The sequence below is a fragment of the Mus pahari genome, chromosome 13 (genome assembly GCF_900095145.1).
Source record: "Mus pahari chromosome 13, PAHARI_EIJ_v1.1, whole genome shotgun sequence".
Classification (NCBI taxonomy): domain Eukaryota; kingdom Metazoa; phylum Chordata; class Mammalia; order Rodentia; family Muridae; genus Mus; species Mus pahari.
In genome coordinates this window covers 95,050,720-95,074,291 of record NC_034602.1, presented here as the reverse complement: position 1 = coordinate 95,074,291, position 23,572 = coordinate 95,050,720, and the positions used below count along the sequence as shown (strand labels likewise).

Genomic DNA, 23,572 nt, shown 5'->3' with positions numbered 1-23,572 from the left:
CAGCTTGTACACTTCCAGCAGAGATGTGGGCTGAGGGTTTTGCATGGGATCCTGAGAGAGGCCCCTTGTAGGCACACTGCAAGAGTCTATACTTGCACTGTATAGTCTACGTAAGTGCAGCTGTCTATAGGACTGCGCACTACTCCCTGTACCGTTCAAAAACTATGTTTTTCGTTAGTTTGCTGCACCTTTGTTTTCAAGGTTTCCCCTCTGTCTTGGTCAGGCAGTTTTCTGCTAACTTGCTGGTAACTGTGGTAAAGGGGTCCGTGGAAGGAAGAAATGGAAGTAATTAACTAATGTGACATTTACAACTTGTGGCCACAGACACAGGGGAGGGTCTTCTTGGCTTTAGAGAACTGTTCAGACCTGAGACACAATTGGCTTTAATGTACTCAAAATGATCTAGGACAAGGATGACAACTGATGTCAGGACAGCAGATTCCTCTCTCTCTCTCTCTCTCTCTCTCTCTCTCTCTCTCTCTCTCTCTCTATTTCTCTCTCTCTCTCTCCTCTGTCTCTGACTCTGACTCTGTCTTTGTGTATGTGTGTGTCCCTGTGCCTGTGCACCTGCAGCTCTGTATGTTACTGTAATGTAAAAATCTTATGTCTTCCTAGGAGCTTTGCCCATAGGCACCAATGGTTCCTACTTGGCCAGTGCTTCCAGGAAGTCCTCTCATATTGGTGCCTGACAGCTATTTAATATTTTTCTAGCAAGTACATGAGTTGCTGTGTATTGTGATTGGCATGCCAGGATTACAGATCAAGAGAATTTGCAGAAGATCAAATTCCCACGCAGAAGAGAAGAATGTCTTGTTCACTCTATTCACACTGTGGATTTATCTGTTTCTAACAGTGGTACACCTCCAGGGAGACATGCCTGTATTCCAACTCACCAAACGTGTGTCACGTTACACAGAGTCTGCAGATGTGATGAAGACCCTTTCAGTGGGAAGATTATCTGGGAGGCCCAAGTACTCTCACCAGTTTCTTTGTGAGAGTCTATAAAATAGCCAGAAGTGGGGAAGCTGGTGTGACCCAGTAGACAAGGATTAGAGGGATGGGGGTCACAAACCAAAGAAGGCAGCCTCACCAATGTACTGGAAGAGATACCAGAAACATTTCTCCAAGTGCTCGTGGAGGGGCATCTCTGGAGTCACTCTGGCTTTGGCCCAGCAATACTGACTGGGGAATTCCAGCCTTAAACACATCAAGAGAATAAATTTCTGTTGTTTTATGTCATTACGTTTTTGGCTAGTTGGCATGGCAGCCACTTGAGCTGTATATTATATTTTATCTAGTTTGGAGAATTATCCTGAGTTCCACTCAGCTCTGGTTTCTCAAATTTGTCCCCTCCACGTGTTTCCCATTTCTGAAAAGAACACTCCCAGCCACTCCTGACAACCCCAACCCCTGGTATTACCTATGACTTCCAGGTTTTCTCAAATCCAGTCTCATTTCTTCTACTATGGGAATCTATTGTGAACCTGACTGCTTTTGGTCTTTACCTGTGGTTTGAACTACCATGTTTATATTTGAAATATGGCCATTTCTGACCCAGTCTTTTGAGCGTTCAAGGTCTGGGATAGAGTGCTCACATTGGAAACTAAGTTTCTTGCTTTGGCCCAAGTTCCTTTTCTCTGCATTGTTTCCTGGAATAATGTTACAATCTGCTTCTTGGGTCTCTATGACAAAGAAGAAATTAAAAGAAGACAGAACAGTAGCTGGAATCAAACCAGCACCCAATAAATGCCAGTCAGTATCTTTATGGGCTAATCTGATCTATTCTCTGAACAACAGCCAACATGGTTCTTTAAAAGCTTAGGCCCTATCACAAAACCCACCGGTTCTGCTTTCTAAGATGGTTCCTCATCATTTCTAGAGTGGCATCTGCCTAGAAGGACACTTGCAGGGACTTGGGGTGTCTTCCCTGCACCTGTGCTCCTCACACATTTACAATACCAGTCTCTCCGACTCCCCACACCTCACTCCCACCACAGCATCCAACCCTGTTTTATCTCTAAAATAATTTATATCATCTGGGTCTAATCTTTGAACATGTGTGTTTTCTCTCTTCAAGTAGAATACCCAAAATGGTAGACATTTTTTTGCCTGCTGATATTTCCAGCAGCTAAAGCCATGCTTAGCGCAGAGTGAGCACTCAAATATTTATGAAATGTTTTGAATGACCAAATACATATGCGGATACACAGTTTAACCTTGGCAAATAACGTTAAATCTGGTGATTAAATTTTACTTATCAAATATTTGTTTGGTTAGTTTTTGAGACAGTGTCTTACAGTAGAGCTCAGGCTAGCCACAAACATTCCATCTGCCTAACTCAGGGTCCTGAATCCTGGGATGACAGGCATGGTCTACCATATTCATAATTTGTATTAGGAAATTTTTCATTAATTATATTTTCTGGGAAATCTGGTTACTGACATCTCACTATTGTAGAGGTATAAAATAATGTTTCTTAAGAAATTATTACATTCACTATTTGTGTGTGTGGGTGGGTGCTATCATCTCAACATAACAAAGATAACTTGTGGGAGACTCCAGGGTCAAACTCAGCTTGATAGGCTTGGTGGCAAGCACTGTTACCCAACATGCCATCTCACTGGCTCCAATAGTTCTAAAACAAGACTTCATGGTATCTGCCTATGGTGCTACCTATGGTAGTCACGGAGTCTACCTACAATGATCTTGCTGTGTTGGTGTTAGGACCCAGCCCTGGGTTCTTGTGTGTGTTAGGCAAGTGTGTCATGGAGCTACATGAGCCCACCCTACCACCAACCCCCACCCCCGACACCAACAACTTCTTGTTTAAATTTTGGTATGTGCCTAGAGCCCTGTGAAACTGGTCCCTTTGCCTGTAGGAAGAGGCTGGTGAGGTTACACTCCTAAGGTTTTCTCCAGTGCTACTGTTTTCCAAGTCTACACTGAACATTAAGATTATATTTTTAATGGAACTAGCCCAGGCCTCCAGTATGAAAAATGGAATAATTTGCATCTACTGAGAAATCCCAGGAGGGCGTTAGGATCGAAAGTGTTTCTGGAATTGGTAAACTAGAAAAATAGTCTTTAAAGAAACCCTCGCAGAAGTAGTTGGAGCCACCTCACAGCTGACGACTTAAAACAGAAGGCTTAGATGATACAGGTTTACAGACCAGGGCGCTGCGCCTTTCAACACGTGGAAAAACACTGTTAAGTGCAATGGTTAGGTCTTCCTCACTGGTGAGCTTTTGATGGCTCTCCAAAGCGCCTTACTCTCTCTCTCTCTCTCCCTCCCTCCCTCCCTCCTTCCTTTCTTTCTTTTGTTTATCGAAATTTGGAAGGTTAGAGGAATTAATCGTTTCAGTTTGCTGAGCAGAAGTCCCTCTCTACAGAAATTAGAAGCAGGCGCTTGGACAGTGACCCACGCATGCAGCCTTCATGGACTGTTCGCAGAGCATTATGGGGATGAGGGAAGCAGGCTCGGAGCTCAGGATTCACTGCTGGGGGCGGGGGTTGGGGAGGCAATGTGGGATCTGAGAGGACAGAGGCTGAGAAACTAACATTGCCTTAAACACACACAACAGAAACAACGTAACCACGTCCTTAATCAACTCCAGCTGGTCCGAGGTAAACAATCGCTAAGTCACTGAGCACCTTGGAAGGGCCCAGGCTGCAGTAATTGGAGCCAGGTGTGTTAACCTGGCACTGCTTTTTGGAGGTGAGAATTTGGAGAAGTTTGAAATAGGGATGTGGTTTGGCTAAGGGATGGAGACAGAATTTTCCAAGACCAGAGAAGAGACTAGTAAACAAAACAGAGCTGTGTTGGAGATGAAATGTGTTGAGAACAGCAAGTACCTCTGCAGCCTGACAGCTTGTGCCTGCTGGCCTTGCTGGAGCGTGCTGAGCGATGAGGCCTCCAGCTGTACCTCGGGTCTTAAGGCCAGCTGAGTTAATATCGCTAACACTGGGCAGGATAATGTAGGTAATTTAGGACCTAAAGGGAGGGGTATCGTTAAGCCTTTGAACATAAACACTTGTCCCTAAGCCTCCCGTTTGCAGATCTGGAGCAAGCTGTGGGCTGTCCCTCACCACCATCAGGTGAACTGAGCCATCAGGGAAGCAGGCCGTTGCTTTAGTTAATGTCTCCTATGTCCCTGCTCTCCAGAAAGGGTACCCCAGCACTCAGCAAAGGGCATAGGTGACTGAGTTTCTCTGCTCAGAACTTTTGAATGGATGAGGCACTGGGGGTGGGGAACTGCTGGATAAAGGCAGTATTTTTAAAATCTTTCTTGGTTGGATTCGGAACTTCTGAAAACTTCAGTGTTACTGCAGAGCGAGACCCAGACCTGTCCATGGTAACGGGCTGATTAAAGAGTAAAATGAGCTAGCCAGGAAGGAATCGCCCCACTTGCCCTGGCCGGGCTCTATCTCCTGATCCTCCAATAAGCTCCAAATCCCAAAGGAGAAGGGAAGGCCCACAAATAGCAGAAACCATCCCTTCTCTATTCGCAAGCAGAGATGGTTGCCATCTGACCCGTAGGTGAGAGGACATTCGGCAGAGCCATGGGCAAACGTTAGGAACTATAAAAACGCGGTGGTGCTTCTTGGCCTGTTGTAGAGGTTCGGAAGGAGAGACTACCCGTGGTCACTGGTCTCCTAAGATGCGGTTCACAGGCCAGGCAGTGGCTGTGGCTTGACTGGCTTCCCCAAGGTGTAGATGGCGCTTCAGCTGTTAACCCATTATTTGCCAAGCACCTGCTGCTTGCAGACATACAGCTAGGCAGTTGCAATCCTGATGCCCCTGCCTTAAGGATTTTGCCAAATATAGCAGGCACACAGCGGACTAGCCTGTATCCTCTTCTCCCTGCTCCACTTTAGGTGGAGCTGCCTTGTTTTTATTTTTTATTTATTTTTTTTAATGTGGATTTCAGTGTTGCTTTGGATTTTGTTTGTTGACTTAATGATACTGGAATTAAATCTCTGGGCTGCTTCAAAACAGCCGTCTGGTAGGAATGGTTTGGTTGTCATCAATATGTGATGAGGTTAAGAGGTTTACGATGGGGACCGCGATCATGGCTCACATTCTATCTATGCAGGCCTCTTTACTGGGTTATTTGTGCCAAAATATCACTAAGTAGCGTGGAAGCAGGGAATAGACCATGGAGGTGGATTTGGAAAGGAACACTGGAAAATGTTTCAATAAAACAGTGTTATTCACCTCCCTGTAGATTCAGCAGTGCCAGGCTCTGCTGGCACGTCCAGGTGAGCTAGGAGTGAACGCACTGTGGCTTGGTCTTGAATTCCTGACTCATTTGAAAACATTGATGACTTTGATTATCAGGGGTGCCCGGGGATGAGCTCGGCTGTCTGTTCTCTCTTCCCTCTGATTTTATAAATACGTATGTGAAACAATGCCCTGGTGTCAGGGTGAGGCTTAACCCCACATGCTGAGACATCCACCTGCTGTGTTTATGGATTAGTCATGTAACCCCTCTAAGAGTGTGTTTCCCGTGAAGGAGCTAAGTCAGAGACAAGATAATAAACACTGCGTCTGTTTCCCCGTCTCCGTTTCCCCCTCCCATCCATTCATCCATCTCTTGTTGTTTTTGTTTGTTTGTTTGTTTTGAGACAAGGTCTCAGCCATGTAGCCCAGGCTGTTCAGCCGTGTAGCCCAGGCTGGTTTTGAACTCATGATCAAGCCTACTGCTGGGGTTACAGATGTTTACTACCACATCTAGCTGGCTGTTTTTTTGTGTTTCTTAGTCAGCAACCTTTTGGGTTTGTTTTCTCAACACCCAGAGTGGAATATCACACACCCTCTTCTGTCACTGACAGATTTTAATACACATTTGATGCTGGATTTCATTTTCTTCTATTATATTTTTTACCAGTGTTCTCAAAGTGACCAGGGTCGCTCATGGGTTCTGATTTCACTCTCTTTATTCTTTGCTCCCAGGACAGCCAATGAACTACCTGGAGGAAATGTATGTGCGCCAGGAAGATATAAACAGTGTGGGAAACAGGGATCTTCTCAGCTTTACACATATTCCTAAACCAGGACTTGTCTTTGCCCCCTGCCCCAAGACAGATTTATGCCACCAAAATTATACCTTTAGACCCTGGCACTGCAAGTGTGCCATTTTCATTTACTCTTGACTTTTAAGAAACATATTTTGATATATTAGAAGCTATACCTTTTGATATAAAATATAAAAATAATTATCAATCTTCCTGAAATCCATTCTCAATCATGTGCTCCTCTTGTCTAAAAACATCTCTAAAGGAACTTAAGCAATAACTGAGCTCGTCCTGAGGCCCCCGCCCTCTCTGCACTACCTACTTTGGGGGATGCCACAGGGGACAGTCACTCTCAGGAGATGCTGCAGTTCACCATTTGCTTTGCTTCTGAAGCCCAGCACAAGAAGCTGCAGGGCACAGAGAGCCCCAGAGCGAGGTGAGAAAAAGAAAGAGGTGAGAAACAGTTGGAGAAACTAAAGACATTTGTGGATCTTTTCAGTTGTTGAAAGGAGACGGGCCACTTCTGCTCTCTTGTGAAAACTTGGACAAGTTCAACTTTTTAAAATCAGCTGTCCCTTACACACTTGTGCAAACAAATTAGTGTGGCCCAGCATTTGTGACAGTGATGACTTAGCCAAACAGGCCCCTGTCCACACTGACGTCCATCCTTGACTCATGTGTAGAAGCGTTACTGCTTTGGCTTTGTAGGTGGCCACAGACGGGGCTTGCAGTGTGGGATCCAATCCAGCTACGATCTGACGATGGAACTCAGGTGGTCATGCTTGGTGGGCAAGATCCTTACCCACCAAGTTATCTTCCTACCTCAGGAATTTTTTTGTTTTGTTTTGTTTTCTTAAATCTGCAAGAATTAGTCTATTTAAGATCAGCTTGGGATAAAGTCCATCTGTCATTTTATCAGAAAATCACTCACCCTTATTCTTTAACCCAGGTTGGGACCAACAGCTGTTGTACTATGCCTGGGTAACTTGATCTAATGACATACATCTTCCCCCTGGCTTACTCTTAGACCAAATTTGAAATGGTTGTTTTGGAAAATGTGCTGTGAGTTCCTATGTAGACCTTCAGACTGGGGCAGGAGGTTCTGCCTGGCAAGTCCTTGGGCCCTGATATGCATCTTTCATAGCAGAACTTTGATGCTTGACCTGAGGCCTTGGAATCAGCACAACATGGAGCTTTCGGTACAGTACTGACTTTGATCATCTTTCAGTCCCGGTGCCCTGGCCCTTTCACCATGTCCGGATTGCTTTACCAGAGCTTCAGGCTGAAGCCCATGGACTTTTTTTTTTTTTTTTTGTAATCTGGTTGCTATGGTGATTTGTAGCCTTCCATGGAACTTCTGTCTCCAGGGAAACTGAAGGCCTTGCAGCTGCCCCAACCTTTCTGGTGTCATACCTGAGATAGAGGTCTTCACCAAGCTGGTAGCAAGCCCAGCAGTGGTCAGTTTGTGTCAGCAAATACTTGGAAATGAAGCATCTCGCCCGTGATATGCAGTATTTCAAAACAAGCAGCTCCCTGTTGCTGTCCCCCATCCTATGGGGCCTCTGAAGCATCTCCAAGTCTGGCTGGAGGCACAGTTGAGTGAGTCCTAGAGACTGGCATTGAAAGGGTCCTGAGTAAGAGCTGTAAGGAAGGCCCAGGAATTTAATGGAGTTACAAGTTACAGGGAGGGAGGGGGGAGGAGCTTGCTGGGCTTCTAGTAAGGCCAGTGAGAGGAAGATGGCTTAGGAAAGAATGCAATGGGCTTGAATTTGGGGGACCATTAAGGCAAGCCCAGCTTCTTTCCATAGGAACCAAAGGAACAGGGAACAACTGTTGCTGCGTAGTAGGAGATAGAAGCCTTGAGCACTTACCTCAGGCCTCTCAGTATTCTGATTGACACAAACCACATCTTTAATCCTCTGACACCTGATGCAACAGGTTCAGTGATTGCCTCCATGTTAACACTGATGAAAACACCTCAGGCAGACTCTTAACTGAAGGCCGTAGGGGAAGAGCTGAGACTCCAGCCGGGCTGGTCTCCGAGTCACTGTTCTTCACCACCCACCTTTAGAAAGAGGGGTGGCGTGACCTGGAGGATTTGATTATGGGAGATACCGGCCCATCGTGGAAGAGATCAGACTTTGTTTTAGAATGAGCGTGTGAACTCACGTATGCATCCATCCCATGCTTAGGTGTTTGTTTCCTTCTTTAGGTTCTGAACCAGGTTCTAAGATGATAAAACGATTCTAACCCCCTCCCGTGCCAGTCAGCCTCGTCTCTACGATGCAGCATCTGAGATAACTAATTTTCAAAGGGGGAAGACTTATTTTAGCTTCCAGCTTTGGAGGTTGACTGATCCCTTTGATTTAGGTCTGTAGTGGGGTAGCACAACTTGGGGATTCTTCACACAGGGTTTCCTGTGTGTAGCCTTGACTGACCCGGAACTTGCTGTGTAGACCAGGCTGGCCTCGAATTTACAGAGAGATGTCTGCCTCTGCCTCGGAAGTGCTGGGATTAAAGGCGTGCGCCACCACAACCTGGCTTTGTTTCCTCTTCTAATGACTTCCCATTAACTACGTAAGGCTCTTGTTACACCAGGAATAAATACCAAAACTATTCACCTTGTCGGCCAGGGGACAGAGAGGTAGAGAACCGGGCCCTGCGTCCCGTACTGATGGCTGGTGTCTCTGAGTCCTCTCACTAGCCCCTCATTACAACCATAAGAACTCAAAAAAGTAGTTGCGACTATCTAGTGGAGTTTTGTTTTTGTTTTTAAAGAGTGGCATAGAAAAATAATGTGGTTAACAGAATTAGAGTCATACACACCGTCACTCCCTGTGCACACGAGTAGGCATGTTCTTTAAGGATATTCGAGTATCTGAAGGCCAGTCTATTAGATGCTGAGGGGTACATTGAGTAGTGGATTGCATAACTCCATTCCTCAGTTAAAACATTTAGTGCCCCCACCCAAGAAGAATCCATTTTGTCCATTCATACTTTATCCCTGGGGTATCCAGAGCCTTCTGTAGTTAGTGGGAAGTTATTAGAAGAGGAAATAAAACTGGGCAGTGGTGGCAAACACCTTTAATCTCAGCACTCAGGAGGCAGAGGCAGGCAGATCTCTATAAACTCGAGACCAATGTGGTCTACACAGCAAGTTCCAGGGCAGCCAAATCTACACAGAGAAACCCTGTCTCAAAAACCAACCAACCAAATAAACAACAACACCCCCCCCCAAAAAAAAGGAAAGAAATGAAAATCATACAAGTTTGCTACTTGTTAACTCTGCTTAGAAAGCTTTTTGGCTTAAAGGTTCCATTGTGTGGGTAGTAATCTGACTTTATTGGGTTTTGGGCTCTGATCTGAGGGTGTCGTAGAATACTGTTCATCTGTGATGGTCTAGAAAGTGTAACTTTTTTCTTTGAGATGATAAAATGTTCCTTATACCTTAAACTAACAAAGAATTATACTTGAATCAAATACAAATTATTTTATCACAGCAATCTCATGTCATTAGTCTATTTTAAAATTAGGTGAGGTTAGGGGCTAGCCTCTGCTGCCGTTCCAGAGGACCAGAGTTCAGTTCCCAGCACCCACATCAGGCAGCTTATAACCACCTGTAACTCCAGCTCCCTGGGATCCAATGCCCTTTTCTGGCCTGTGAAGGCACTTGTGCATGCATGGTATACACACACTCAAACACCCACACAGTCATACCCCCACACAGAGATACATATACAAATAAAACCACACTTTTTAAAATTAGGAGAGATCTAACAATATGTTATAAACAATATATGACTCTTGTAAAGCTATTTTAATTTCTGAGTCTTAGGTCCCTTAGATTCCCTTGTCCCTAGACAAGGACAGTATGTATGACTTGGGTCTACGAAGACAGCTTTCCAAACCCTTGGGAATCACTGAAGTGTTCTCGTAATTTTCAAGTCACTATCATTTCATTCTGACAGAGTCACTGTAGACATTGCCAAATCTCTAGGACATTGACAAATGTATAGATGCTAAAATCAAACATGGAAACATCCTTGGGGGGAAATGAAAGGGGAGGAGAGTAAAGAGCTTCTGAAAGGTTTGGGGTTTTGTTTTTGTTTGTTTGTTTGTTTGTTTGTTTGTTTTAAAGAAAGGTGTCTCTAATGAAGTTTGGGGATTCTTAGATCGGGGTCAGAAGGACTCTCAGTGGTTGTTCAGTTTAACTTAGACATAGCTGTTGAAAATGGCTCCCTGGAGTATCTCTGAGTAATTGTCCATCCATCCAATCTAAGTTTTCAGAAATGTGAGGAACAAGAACATTTACCATGTGAGCTTTTGGTTTTTATTTTGTTTTGTTTTGGTCTGTATGCTTCTTCCCTGTTTTTCTTGACTCAGTGTAGACCTGGCTGACCTGGTATTCAGACCAAGTCACCTCAGCTCACAGAGATCCCCCTGCCTCTGCATCCTGAGTGCTGGAGTTAAACCGGCGGGACGCCAGGCCCAGCTTCTTAAGTCTGATTCCTAAGAAAGGTGAGGGCCCAGTTTTAAGCTCTTAACCTCAGTCTGGTCCACTCTATGTGAGGGTCCAAACCATATTTTTTGTGGTGAAATACAGTTCATCATTGTGATCCTGACTTAGGTGTCAATTAGACTGGATCAAGGAATTTCCATATCGTTGGAAAACATTATATCTGAGGGTCCTGGGGTGCCTCTAGTGGAGCTTAGCATTTAGCAGAAAGCATAAGAACCTATCACCACGTTGGTGGGTACTGTCCAGCCTTCCAGAACCAAGTAGCACAAAAGCAGAGAACAGGCGAGTTCACTTGTTCTTTTGAGGACATGCAGTTTCCTCTGCTTGTGGACATCAGAATTCCAAGTTCTTGGGGACCCTGGGACTTACTTACACTGGTGGCTTCAAGGTTCTCAGGACTTTGGTCTTGGACTGAAAGTTGCATGACAGCCTCTGCCTGTTTTCCAGCTGTAGATCTCAGAACTTCTCAGTTTTCATGGCTTCATGAGCCAACTTCATGGCAGGTCTCCTTTTATATAGATGGTTCTCCATGTAAGAGGCCCATCACAAGTTGAAAACATATTGAACACCCCGAATGTCATAGCTTAACCTCACAGGAACCCAGGAATGCTAACTGTTTGTTCTTGGGGTCTTAATCGCTACCCCTCAGCATTGGGAAAGACTTTCTACCACAAATCGCTAGCTTGCAAAAAGATCAACATTCAGGACTCTAAATATGAACGGGATGTGGTGGCGTATCTTTGCAATCCCAGCCACTCAGGAGACCGAGGCACAAGAACATTGAGTCTGGGATGATCCTGAGTGGACACAAATTTGAGGCCAGTCTGGGCAATATAGTAAGACCCCATCTCAAACAAAGCAAATCACACACACACACACACACACACACACACACACACACACACACCAAAAGCCAACAAACAAAGAAAAACAAAAAAAAAAAAAAAAAAAAGGATGAAATAAGAGGGTGAAATAAAAGAAGGTAGAAGAGGGGAGGGGAGGGGGAGGGGAGGGGAGAAGAGGAGAAGAGAGGAGAGAAGAGGGAAGAGAGAGGAGAAGAGAAGCAGCTTCGCCAAGTGAGGTTTCCCTCACAGTCTGCCACTGAGGTCTTATCTATGAGATGTTTATGTTTCTCAGGAGAAGCCTGAGCAACAGTCATTTTGGCCATCTTGAAGTGTGCAGTTCAGTGAAGTTTGTATATTTAAAGTGTTGTGCAACTAGGGCGATCATCAAAAGGCGCCCCATGCCAATAACCCTTGCTGCTCTATTCCCTAGAGTCTACAACTCCCGATCTGTTTTCTGTTTTCATGGACTCGTTGGTTAGAATGTAAACATACCGCTTTGCAGCAGTGTCTGTCTGGCATGTTTTACTTCACAGGATGTTTCTGAGGCCCATCCATGTTGTATCAAATGTCTGTATACCTTCTCTTTTTATGACTAAATAATAATGCATTGGATGGGCAGTACCATATTTAATTATCTCAAACTACATTTTAAAATTTACTACAAACAAAATTTTTGTATTATGAATCTAACCTTTTTTTTCTGTCTGAAGATCACATAAAAAAAATTTCGAGTTGCTTCTATAAAATCCTGCTAACTGTGGCATTTAAATTCATAATCAAGGTCTAAATGTTTGTAATGCAACTTTTATCCTTATTTCTTCTTTTCCTGTCTGGGCTCTGATTTCTGCTTATTAGTGGTATTTCCAAAGGATTAATTAGAGGGAGAATCACATATTAGTTCGATTGACAATGAGAAGAAGACAAGCAGCTATCACCGTAAATGCTTGGGTTCTGTCTGAATTATAAAAACAGCTCAAGGAGTATGGCATTTCTAGGACTGTCCAGCTTTCGGTAAAATTAGAAAACCCTTAGACACATTGTGAAAGAGTAGCATGAGCCTTATCTCTGTGTATGAAAAACCCTTCGAAATAGTTTCAAAAATCTGTACATAAGCACATAACTTTAACCTGTCAGTTAAAAATATCTCCCGTGTTTATCACACTGAGAAGATGAAACATATCAGCTCATTTTATAAAACACACTTTGCTTAAAATGCCACAGTGGTGTCTAGTATCTTGTATGCAAATTTAAAAATTATTTAAAAGTTGAATACTTACAAAAATTTTTTTTTAGTTAGGAGAATAGCAAAAAATGAAGCTCATTTTAAATATAAAAATGTAACATATACAAAAATAAAAGTTTGACATAGCGTTGCAAAATGTTAAGTAGAACCTTACATTCTTTGTCAACTATGGAAGAAAGTATTTTAATTATTTGCTTGGAAGATAATTGACTTTTTTATTTCACTGCCACCTTCACAGATCCTAAGAATATGAACTACACACTACGTTTTAAATTGGCCAACTATACATATGGATTAGTCAGGCCTACTGTATTTTTGTTGCTTGGAAATGAATATCTTAGTCATATAACTTGAAAATCAAATGGTTTGTGTTTAGTTTACGCATTTAATTCTGAAATTAAGGCCTTTGCTAGTCCCTGCTACAGCCTTCGCTTCTGATTTGCCTGTAAAGAAACGTCCATGCTGTCAGCTTCCCTTGGGGAGAGCCTTCTGCTTATTCTTTTCTTTACTTTTTCCTACTTTTAAGTTATTAACAAGTACTGAGATTGTGGGGTGTGTGTGTGTGCCTGTGTGTGTGTTTGTCTGTAAGCATGAGTGTATGTTTGTGTGTGTGTCTGTGTGTATGTATCTGTATATGTGTGAGTGTGTGTGTCTGTATATGTGTGAGTGTGTCTGTGTGAGTATGTGTCTCTGTGTTTGTGTGTACACATGCCAGAAGAGGCATTCTTGTCTATTGCTCTTCACTTGTTTGAGGCAGGGTCTTTTGCTGAACTCAAGGCCCATGCTTTCCCAGATATGCCGGGACACAGTGACCACAGAACCCTCCTTGGAACTGGGTCCAGATGTATTTAGGACTTCCCTAGGACACAGTTAAAAGTAATGAACTCTGGTGTTTCCTGCATATTAAATTTGCTTTGTCACGTGTCAGGCTGTTTTTATTAGTAAACTTTGCAGTTGGTTTGAACAAATCTGGGATAAGTAATATAAGGGAAGAAACTGGCTCACAGTTTGGGTGTGGACAGTTCATAGTGGCAGAAGTGTGCAGTGGTTGGAACAAAGAACAGACAGGAAGTGGGGCCAGGCTGTGAACTCTCTAAGCCCATGCCCAGTTGCCTACTCCAGCAAGGCTCTGTTTACCTCCCAAAGTTTCTGTAACATTCTGAAACTTTACTACTACCTGGGGGTGACCTATTTTTGTTTGTTTGTTTGTTTGTTTGTTTTTTCGAGACAAGGTTTCTCTGTGTAGCCCTGGCTGTCCTGGAACTCACTTTGTAGACCAGGCTGGCCTCAAACTCAGAAATCCAACTGCCTCTGCCTCCCAAGTGCTGGAATTAAAGGCATGCACCCGGCAGGGGGGGGTGGGTAATGACTTTTCAAACACGTGAACCTGTGGGGAACACTTCACATTTGCTCTTGACACAAACCCTAGTCATCTGAGGAGAAAACCTTGACTGAGAAACTGCCTCAAGGTCAGGCAGTGAACAAACATATAGGGCGCTCTCTCTCTCTCTCTCTCTCTCTCTCTCTCTCTCTCTCTCTCTCTCTCTCTCTGAGTTATTTATTTATTTTATTTATATGAGTACACTGTCACTGTCTTCAGACATACCAGAAAACAGCATCAGATCCCATTACAGATGGTGGTGAGCCACCATGTGGTTGCTGGGAATTGAACTCAGGACCTCTGGAAGAACAGTCAGTGCTCATAACCATTGAGCCATCTCTCCAGCCCCAGAATTTTCTTAATTAGTGATTGGTGGGGTAGGGCCCAGCCCCTGGGCTAGTGGTCCTGGGTTCTATAAGAAATCAGGCTGAGCAAGCCATGGGGAGCGAGCACCCTCCATGGCCTTTGCATCAGCTCCTCCTGCCCTGTTGGAGTTCCTGTCCTTGCTTCTGTCAGTGATGAACTACCAATGCGCCAGTGTAAGCCCTAATAAGCCCTTTCTTCCCCAACTTGACTTGGTTGTGGTGTTTCATCTAAGCAGTAGAAACCCTAACTAAGGCAGCATTCAGACCACAATAGCCCTTCAGAATGAAAAGCACTTAAGATTTCACTCTTCTGCAAGGAAATTGAGATGTTTGGAAGATGGTGTGTGTTAGGAAGATGCTGCCCAAAAGATGAACAAATTTTCCACTTTGAATCTAAGTTACTTGCTCTCCCTGTCTCAAGAAAGGCCATGTGACAGCAAACTCAAGTTCCTCTAAGACAGTTTCTGAAACCCACAACATGGCAAATGTGGCTCGACAAGATTGCCCTCCCAGACCAGGAACTGTTTTTGTTACATTTTCAAGGGAAACCAGAACCTGGAGTCCTCAAGGTTTTCCTTTGACCAGAATGAATTTCCTTAGGGAGTACTTGAGTCTATTCCTGTATCAGCTGGGGGCCCTGCAGCTTGGTGGTTGGTCTCTGTTACCCCTGAGCTCATTCTCCTTGGGTTTACGATTCTAAGTGCGGAAAGTCTGAGACACACCTGATTGATTTGGATTTGAAGTGCTCCTCCCAGCATCCCATGGGGCCAACCGTGAGGGGGAGGAAAGATTTTCAGTATCAGCGGAGGAGGATTCTCTGCCAAGTCCTCTTACTGCCTTGGCAGGGGCTGTGGCCCACCCTGTCCAGGATCCCTTTTAACTCCTCTTAGTTTTCTCTTGGGACTTCTTAGAATTTGATGCCCCTCCCCCCTTTCATTCTTTTCCAGCAGTAAAACAGTTTGACTTGGTCACCAAAGCTTCCATGTCCTCCTCCAACCCAAGGAGAAGGGATCGGTGAATGGTTTGTGGGGACAAGAGACTGAGGCATCCACCACTGCCACTTGCCAGCCGCAGGACAGGATAAATCACCCCTAAGCATGAGTCCCCCCATTAAAATGAGATTGGACAGTGTCCATGGTGACAGCAGTATCTTCATGTCCTTCAAGACTCCCCGGCCTCCGTGTCTGCCGTGTCCCCCGAGCCTTAGGTGCAGGAATCGGGCCGCACGTGGCTGGATAACCGTGGACGTTGGTCTTGGGAGTTGACCAGTGCTTAGCCTGGCAGTGCCTGGTACTTGTTTTGGTGGCTGAGAGATCTGTTTGTTTTTCTTGACCCTGCTTTAATGTTCAAGTTGTACTTGATGGGGGAGTGTTCTCTAGACAAGGAGCCTCCCTTCTTTTGGCTAGAAAATCAAGACAATATGACCTCACGACCATTGTTGGACTCACATTTCATTAATTTTATTGATGAAATTTATTTATGGTTCCTTGTATTCATTTTTTACAAACGTGTTGATCTCTTCCTGGATGTCTGGCCTTGCGCTAGGCACAGGCTGTGGAGCTAAACGTGGCTCCGTTTTTGCCCTTGAATGATGTACTCCGAGGATTTCACAATCTGACAAAGGAGACAAACATCTGTAGTGTCCTGTGGAACTTTCCAGCTCTGCCGGAGGACAGTGAAGCCTGTGGCTGGAGACCGTCTATCTGAGGACATGGCTGTCCTGTACTTTGAGCCAGAAACCTTGGCTTAAATATATAGCCTTGGTGTATTAATGACATAGTACACTGTCTACACAGCCTGTGCTTCAGACTGAAGGACAGTGGGAATGTAGTTTTGAATTTGCTGTGACTGGTGGCCTGCTGTGACTAGGCCCCAGATGTGTTCTTACAGCAGAACACACCTACACCAAGAGTCTCCGCTTTCTCTGCCCCTTTCTCTGCAGCGGCTGAGGGCTTCTCCAGGAAGGGAGGTCCAGGGTCCCTGGAACCCCTGTGTGAAGCTCCCAGGACCCTTCCAGAGGGTCATGACTTACAGTTTCATAAATACTGTTCTGTTTATATTCGCTCTTGCTCCTCACCCCCACCCCAAATTTAGTTCCTAGTATTTTTCCAGGGCATTCAAAACATGGGACGGAGAAGACAGACTTATTTCTGCATCAGATTGTAGACTTTTAGGTTTTTTTTTTCCTTTTGTGTCACTATATTAAATTATTTTAAGACGCTCCCAGGGAATCCGGAATCTTGTCGTCGCTGGGGGGAGGGAGTGAGTTTGGGAAGTCACTGACAATGTCCCTCTCAGCTCAGTAAATGGCTTCAAGATGAAACCACTTCGAGAAAGTTTGATGTCATCTATCATGCAGTGTGAACTTTAACCTCAGTGCTTCTCTCGACGGAGAGGATGGTCCTATACTCCCTGGGATAGGGTAGGGACACTTGGTGGTTTGGGACTTTGAATTCAGGACCAACTAATTGCTCCTAAGAAATTCAGAACAGTATAAAAGTTTCTAAGGGACTTTTTTTTTTTTTTTTAACAGAACTCTGGCTCTACCCTTCCAAGAATGTTTTAAGGGAATCTTTTTATACCAATTCCCACGTGGCAGAAGACAAGTATGTCAATTGCAGTGTAAGCTGTCAGGGCTCCTCGGACCAGCAGACCCTTGAAAACTCTGTCCTGTTCATTGATTAGCTAAGTACAATTCCCCTCCCAGCAGTCAGGCACACATTTCAGAACCATTTGGGGGCCACTTTTGAGTTCCTAAGAATATTTTTGCTCAAACATAAGTAAAAATCTGCGGCCAGCCAAGGGACCCTGGTGTCTTGAAACAATTATGTACCTCTGTGTGTAACATCCGGGTGCTGGGAGCAGACGATTCAAGGTGTCCCAGTTACCAACACTGTTGGGTGACATCTCCTCCCTTCCGCAGAGGAGACGGAGAAGGGTCTAAAGAACAGCCCCTGCCTCTATGGACCTGGGATGCAGGCCCATGCTGACGTTCTTTCTCTTACTTGTAGCGTACACTGATTACTGAATCATCTGTTTTGGAACATTACTTGGTTTGGTTTCCGATAACAGAAGTCTCCCGGGGCAGGCTTTAGATGACTTCAGTGCTCCACGGGTCCACACTGTTAGACTCACACGGCAGTCCCTGTGCGGACTGTTGCTTTGTCTTAACAAACCCTAGGAGTGGGGTGTGGGGTCTCACTAATAAGAAACCTATTGAAATCTCTATCATAGGAATGTCCTGCATGTAGACTACGAATTCCAGTAAATCCAAAACAATTTTTATGGTATATTTCCATAAAGAGTAGGTTTCTTTTTCTACCTGTAAATATATAGTTCATTTTCATACTACTTGGAGAATTTGAGAAAATGTACAGCGTTTTTTTTTTTTTTTTTTTTTTTTTTCCTTATCAAGTGTAGTATTTAGGAAGTGGAGAAGCCAGCTGGGTGTGGTATCACAAATCAGAAACTCAGTACCCTGGGTGTTGAGGCAGGAGGATTGTTGAGTGTGAGTTCAAGGTCAGGCTGGATTACATAGTTTGACCCTAACCCCACCCAAATGAAGGAAGGCAAGAAAGAAGAGGAGGAGGAAGAACAGAGAAGTTATCCACCTTGAGGTTCAGAGGACAGTGTTTTCCTCCTTGTCTGGTAGTGGGTCAGGGCACCTGTCCCAAACCAGAGGCAGAAGATGGTCTCTCCACCCACAGGCTCCTTGAAATCGTGAGGATTCTGCAAGGAAGGGTGCAGATAAGTTTGCGCACAGATAACCTCAGTGCAGGCAGGTGTTACAGAACTGATTAGACCAGCGAGCGTCCCTCCTTGTGGCCGACCAGGGAGGTGTGACACAGGGCTGCCCTTTCTCACGTCACCAGGATCCTTAGTGGGCCCTTAGTGAAGTCTGACACAGGTAAGATTAGAGCAGGAGTTCAGCTGGCTTCAGGAAGCGTGAGCGTGAAGAGAGGAGAGCAGGAAACCCTAGACACTAATCCCAGCTGTCATCTGCTAAGGTTTCCCCTGGAAGGATGACCTCTTAAGGGCAGACTTGTGCATCTAGTTGGATAAAGCCATCTTGTTTCCATTTCTGCTAGTCCCTTGGGGTTTTCCTGTTCTTGTCCCGTGGTTTCCTCCCTGTGGGGTCTAGGTGCATTTCGCTCACATTGTTGCAAGAGTTTAGGTACCTGGGTTTGTGTGTGTGTGTGTGTGTGTGTGTGTGTGTGTGCGCGCGCGCACACACACACATGTGAAGAGGGGGGTTATCTTTCAGTTCGTTCTCAAATGTTGGGTGACTCCCAAAGATTATCAAGCCTGATCCTAGAGCATCACCTGTGTTTGGGAAGCTTCCCAACTCACATCTCGTCTTCATTGGGTTCCCTATTACTTTTGAAGCTCATAAGACTTTAAGTATTTTTGTGTGTGAATTGGATAAAGGATGGAGGGTGAACTCTTCAGACTACTGTTCGGTTTTCTTAGAGACTGTCCCATCCTGCCTGTCACAAGTCCATGGAGGACATTTCTTTGTTGCAGTCTGTCTCAGCTCTTCGCTCTAGACTTCTACCAAGGACAATCTAACTATAAAACCTTGTGCAGGATTGTTTTTATGTTTTTATTAGATATTTTCTTCATTTACAATTCAAATACTATCCCCTTTCCTAGTTTCTCCTCTGAAAATCCCCTATACCCTCCCCACTCCTGCTCCCCAACCCACCCACTCCCACTTCCTGGCCCTGGCATTCCCCTATTCTGAGGCATAGAATCTTCACAAGACCAAGGGCCTCTCTTCCCATTGATGGCAGACTAGGCCATCTTCTGCTACATATGCAGCTAGAGACACGAGCTCTGAGAGGACTGGTTAGTTCATATTGTTCCTCCTATAGGGTTACAGACCCCTTCAGCTCCTTGGGTACTTTCTCTAGCTCCTTCATTGGGGACCCTGTGCTCTAATAGATGCCTATGAGCATCCACTTCTGTATTTTCCAGGCACTGGCATAGCCTCACAGGAGACAGCTATATCAGGGTCCTGTCAGCAAAATCTTGTTGGCATATGCAATAGTGTCTGGGTTTGGTGGTTGTTTATGGGATGGATCCCCAGGTGGGGCAGTCTCTGGATGGTCCTTCCTTTAGACTCAGCTCTGAACTTTGTCTCTGTAACTCCTTCCATGGGTATTTTGTTCCCCCTTCTAAGAAGGAATGAAGTATTCACACTTTGGTCTTCCTTCTTGAGTTTCATGAGTTTTGAGGATTGTTTTTATTTAGGGGTGTCTTGAACCCTTGATCCATCTACCTCAGCCTCCTGAGTACTAGGTTACAAGTGTTTATCTGGTTTGTAACTATTGTCATTTCTAAGTTATAACTGATCCTAAAGTAGGTTTCCCTTTATCTGCCGCCGCCGCCTCCTCCTCCTCCTCCTCCTCCTCTTCTTCCTCTTCTTCCTTTTCTTCTTCTTCTTCTTCTTCTTCTTCTTCTTCTTCTTCTTCTTCTTCTTCTTCTTCTTCTTCTTCTTCTTCTTCTTCTTCTTCTTCTTCTTCTTCTTCTTCTTCTTCTTCTTCTTCTTCTTCTTCTTCTTCTTCTGTTTTTCAGACTAGAAGAAATTAAGCGATTCAGCCCAGGGTTCTTTAAGATGTTTGGGTTGTTCTCCTCACATTCTGAGGGGCTCTGATACCATCCTGCTTTTGCTGGGTTTTAGTTGTCTGCATGGTTCCTTCTGCCATGTTTGCTTAGTTGGAGACAGGCAGAGTAAGACCTCTGGGGACTGGGTTAGCCTGAGCTCACGGGACTCTTTGTGCCTGCCAATTTTTCTTTTTAATTTCTCAACCATGGTGTGAATCCTCCCTTGCCAAATGGCTCTGGGGCTTTGCCTGGGACCTCTGTGCCAGAGGCAGAGATTCATCTTGGCCAGACATGGCCACATACTGAAGAAGGACCTGTTTCCAGGAAAACTACAAGCTAAGCTTCTTAGAAATCATCCCTTGATTGCCTGAGCCAGGCCTCGACACTCAGACCATCTGGGAAACATTGGACCCAAGCATCAATATCTGTTTCATACATCTTCTCATTTCATAAGCTTAAAAATATTCTGGTTCATCTGAGACATGTATTTATTGATTTTTATACATATTGAGCAAAGCTTTTGCATATTGGGCACTTTAAGAAGTCTGTGTTTTAAGACTAACTCCAACCAGGAAAAGAGTCAACAGCCCTGAGGAGGACAGAGGCTGTTCTTTGGGGCCTGATGTGGTACTCTGGGATAGGGACAGCCTCTGCTGCCGCTTGCCTTAGTGGGAGTCTGTGACACTTTGTGGTTTGCAGGTGCCATGCTTCCTGTCCTCCCTGTCACTTACCTCTGTGTTCAGGGAGCGCTCCAGTCTGGATACACTCTGCTCCCTTTAGATTGTGTCTTGTTTCCAGTAGTTATCAATCTGTTTACTTCTAGATGAAGACAGTGACTCCAGAGTGTGCTATGTGTCTAAACAACCAAGGGACACATTGTTTCACTGTAGCTGTGGTTGACATCACAGTTCATTTAGTGCTTTGATTTGGTGGCATGTTGATTCCAAGTCTAAAAGTGGCCCGGTGTGCAGGAACAGCTCCTAACAGTCAGTATAGCTGATGTTTTTGTATTTTGCTGCAAATTAGCTAGCTAAACTCCTTTGCACATAGCAACTTCTTTAGCCTCTTATTAATCTTGGGGTTATATATTCATTTACTGATTGGCTACAGTGAATCAATAGTGTGGCTGCTGCAACATACTGACAAAAATATTCAATTCCAATTGTTTCTTTTTGTCTGTTTCAGAAACTAAGACAGGGCACACTCAATAGTTAACAAGTGCTCTGATTATATGCACATGTGAAAACTATATGTAGACTAATATGCCTTGTGGCATCGAGAAATGGAGAATATATTCTATTAGCGATTAGAGGGTGTTTACCATAAGCTAAAGCATGGGTTTTGAAAGATAAGATAAGCTCAGTACCTTTCTTTATCCATAAATTGGTTACTGTAATAAATGATACTGGTTCTAGATTGGCCCTAGAATAAAAGACAGTAATCCCTCATGATCAAAGTGGACCAGCAGCCATGGGAAGATGTAAATTAGTCAGCTTTTGTGCTATGCCTCAGGTGACTGATTGCATAGACTCAGATGTGTGTGGGAGCCTTTGGAGGCCAGAGAGGCACTGGGACCTCTGGAGCTGCAGCTACAGGGAGTTGAGAACTGTGGGTGCTGGCGACCAAACTCAGGTCCTCTGCAAGAGCAGTAAGTGCTCCTCACCACTGAGAAGTTCCTCTAGAGCCGCTGTTTTCTTTTGACAGAGGCGTTTACAGTCATTGTTTATTCTGTCTGATCTCTGAGCGTCCTTTCTTTGGAAATTTCCTTTATGCCAGTAGCTGGAAGGAGGAAGGCAGCTTGCACCCCTTGGCAGCCCCTCTCTTGACTTTCAGCACTTTTTTTTTTTTTTTTTTTTTTTTGGCTGAGCTGACCTAACTTTGTAAAGATTGGAAGTTACCTGGGAGAGAAGAAAGTCCTTTCTGTGAAGCCCTCCCCACCCCAATGAAAAAACTCACCCATAAATACCCTGTTATGTCATGACAGCTTAGGTTTCTGACTTAAAGGATAAGGAATCCCTGAGGGATTTTATTCCTGTGTTTGGGGTAAAAGAAAGTGTTCTGCTTACTTCTGTTCTATTCTTAGTGGGGGAGCCATGTTTTAGTGGTGATTACTGGAACTGACCATACCGCACAGCCGATAGGTAGTAAAACAGCGACCGGTTATCAGCAGCATTTAGCTCAACCTTGTATGACTTGGCTTCTTGGTTTGGACAGTGAGTTGTGAAGAAATGTCCTATGCTTCTTGGGATGGCCTGGGGAAACCAGCACTGAACTCTTCTACTTTGAATGGTCTCCTAGGTTACCCTGCATCTGAACCCTATTGCCTCCGTGCACACTCACCACAAGCCTGTTGTGTTCCTGCTCAACTCCCCACAGCCCCTGGTGTGGCATCTGAAGACAGAGAGACTGGCTGCTGGTGTCCCCAGACTCTTCCTGGTAAGTGTTCAACACCCCTCCCTAAAAATGATCCTGGTGCAGGGTTATAATGACTCTCTGGTTTTTTGTTTGTTTGTTTTGTTTTGTTGTTGTTTTTGGGAGACATTGCGTTTCTTGAAGCAATATCTTGCTATCTAGATGAGACTGGCTTCACTTAGTTCTCCTGTCTCAGTGCCCTGAATGCTAGGATTACAATTGTGTATAGCATGCCCAGATTGCAAAGGACTTGAGAAAAGACTTCTTTTCATTAAAATGATACCAAAGTGTACTGCATTTTTATTTGCACGTGGGGCGGGGGAGGATGTTTGCACGGTGTAGAAAAGAATTCGCAGGAAGCCGATGCCACCCACATGTCTTCTGTGGAGGCAGAGTTGTGTCTCACTTGCACAGGGGTGCAGGACCTGCTGTCATACTCTTGTGGCCTGCCCACTGGTGTTCCCTCCTGCCTCATGGTATTAAGAGTGCTGTCAAGGCTGTAAATAGGCTCTGGGTGTGTGGTCTCTGACCACAGAATAAATACACACGAGCCCATTGCTATTTGTATATAACAAGCCTAATTTCTGAGGGACTGTCTGCTGTCAGTGACACAGTGAGCTCCAAGCATGAAATCATTTGTATTTTATTTAAAATAAAAAAAGAAAGAAAGAAAGAAAAGAAAAAAAGCTGGAGCCGAGCTCTTGCAGAATGGTCCAAATATTACCTACTATTTGTAAATCATATCCTTTGGCGTTTGCCAGAACCTTTGGATTTGCTAGCTGTGGAGAAACAGATGGGTTGTTTGGATGAAATGTTTGGGGTGTGATATCATGTCTGATGAGCAGCAGCTCGCAGCTCGGAGCTGACCTCTCAGTCAGTCATGATGGCTTTTGTAGGCTGCCTGTTGTCCTTGCTGCAAAGCCTCCGACTCCTGAGATGTCACCTGTAAGCAGCAAAGAAAGAACCCTAACCCCCCACCCCTCCCCACTCCATTGTCTCAACTGAGGTCCCCGTCTCTCAGATGACTCTAGCTTGAGTCAAGTTGACATAAAACTAGCCTGCACACCTTATGTAGCACTCCTAGAAATGAATGTAGTCTGGATCTAATTGTGAGGAAACATTGGGCTGAACCAAATGGAACAGCATCCTGTAGAACTAGCCAGTTCTCTAAAAAGTGAATTATAC

At 44.6% G+C, this 23,572-nt stretch overlaps 1 protein-coding gene across 1 annotated transcript in view; it reads left to right on the top strand.

Annotated features, from left to right (window-relative positions):
- Tgfbr3 (transforming growth factor beta receptor 3) overlaps window positions 1-23,572 on the top strand; it is a 179,723-nt gene that overhangs the window by 87,881 nt on the left and 68,270 nt on the right. The window contains exon 4 of the mRNA XM_021210902.1: window positions 22,274-22,411. Coding sequence (XP_021066561.1) covers window positions 22,274-22,411 — 138 coding nt within the window. The remainder of the gene's footprint in view (window positions 1-22,273; window positions 22,412-23,572) is intronic.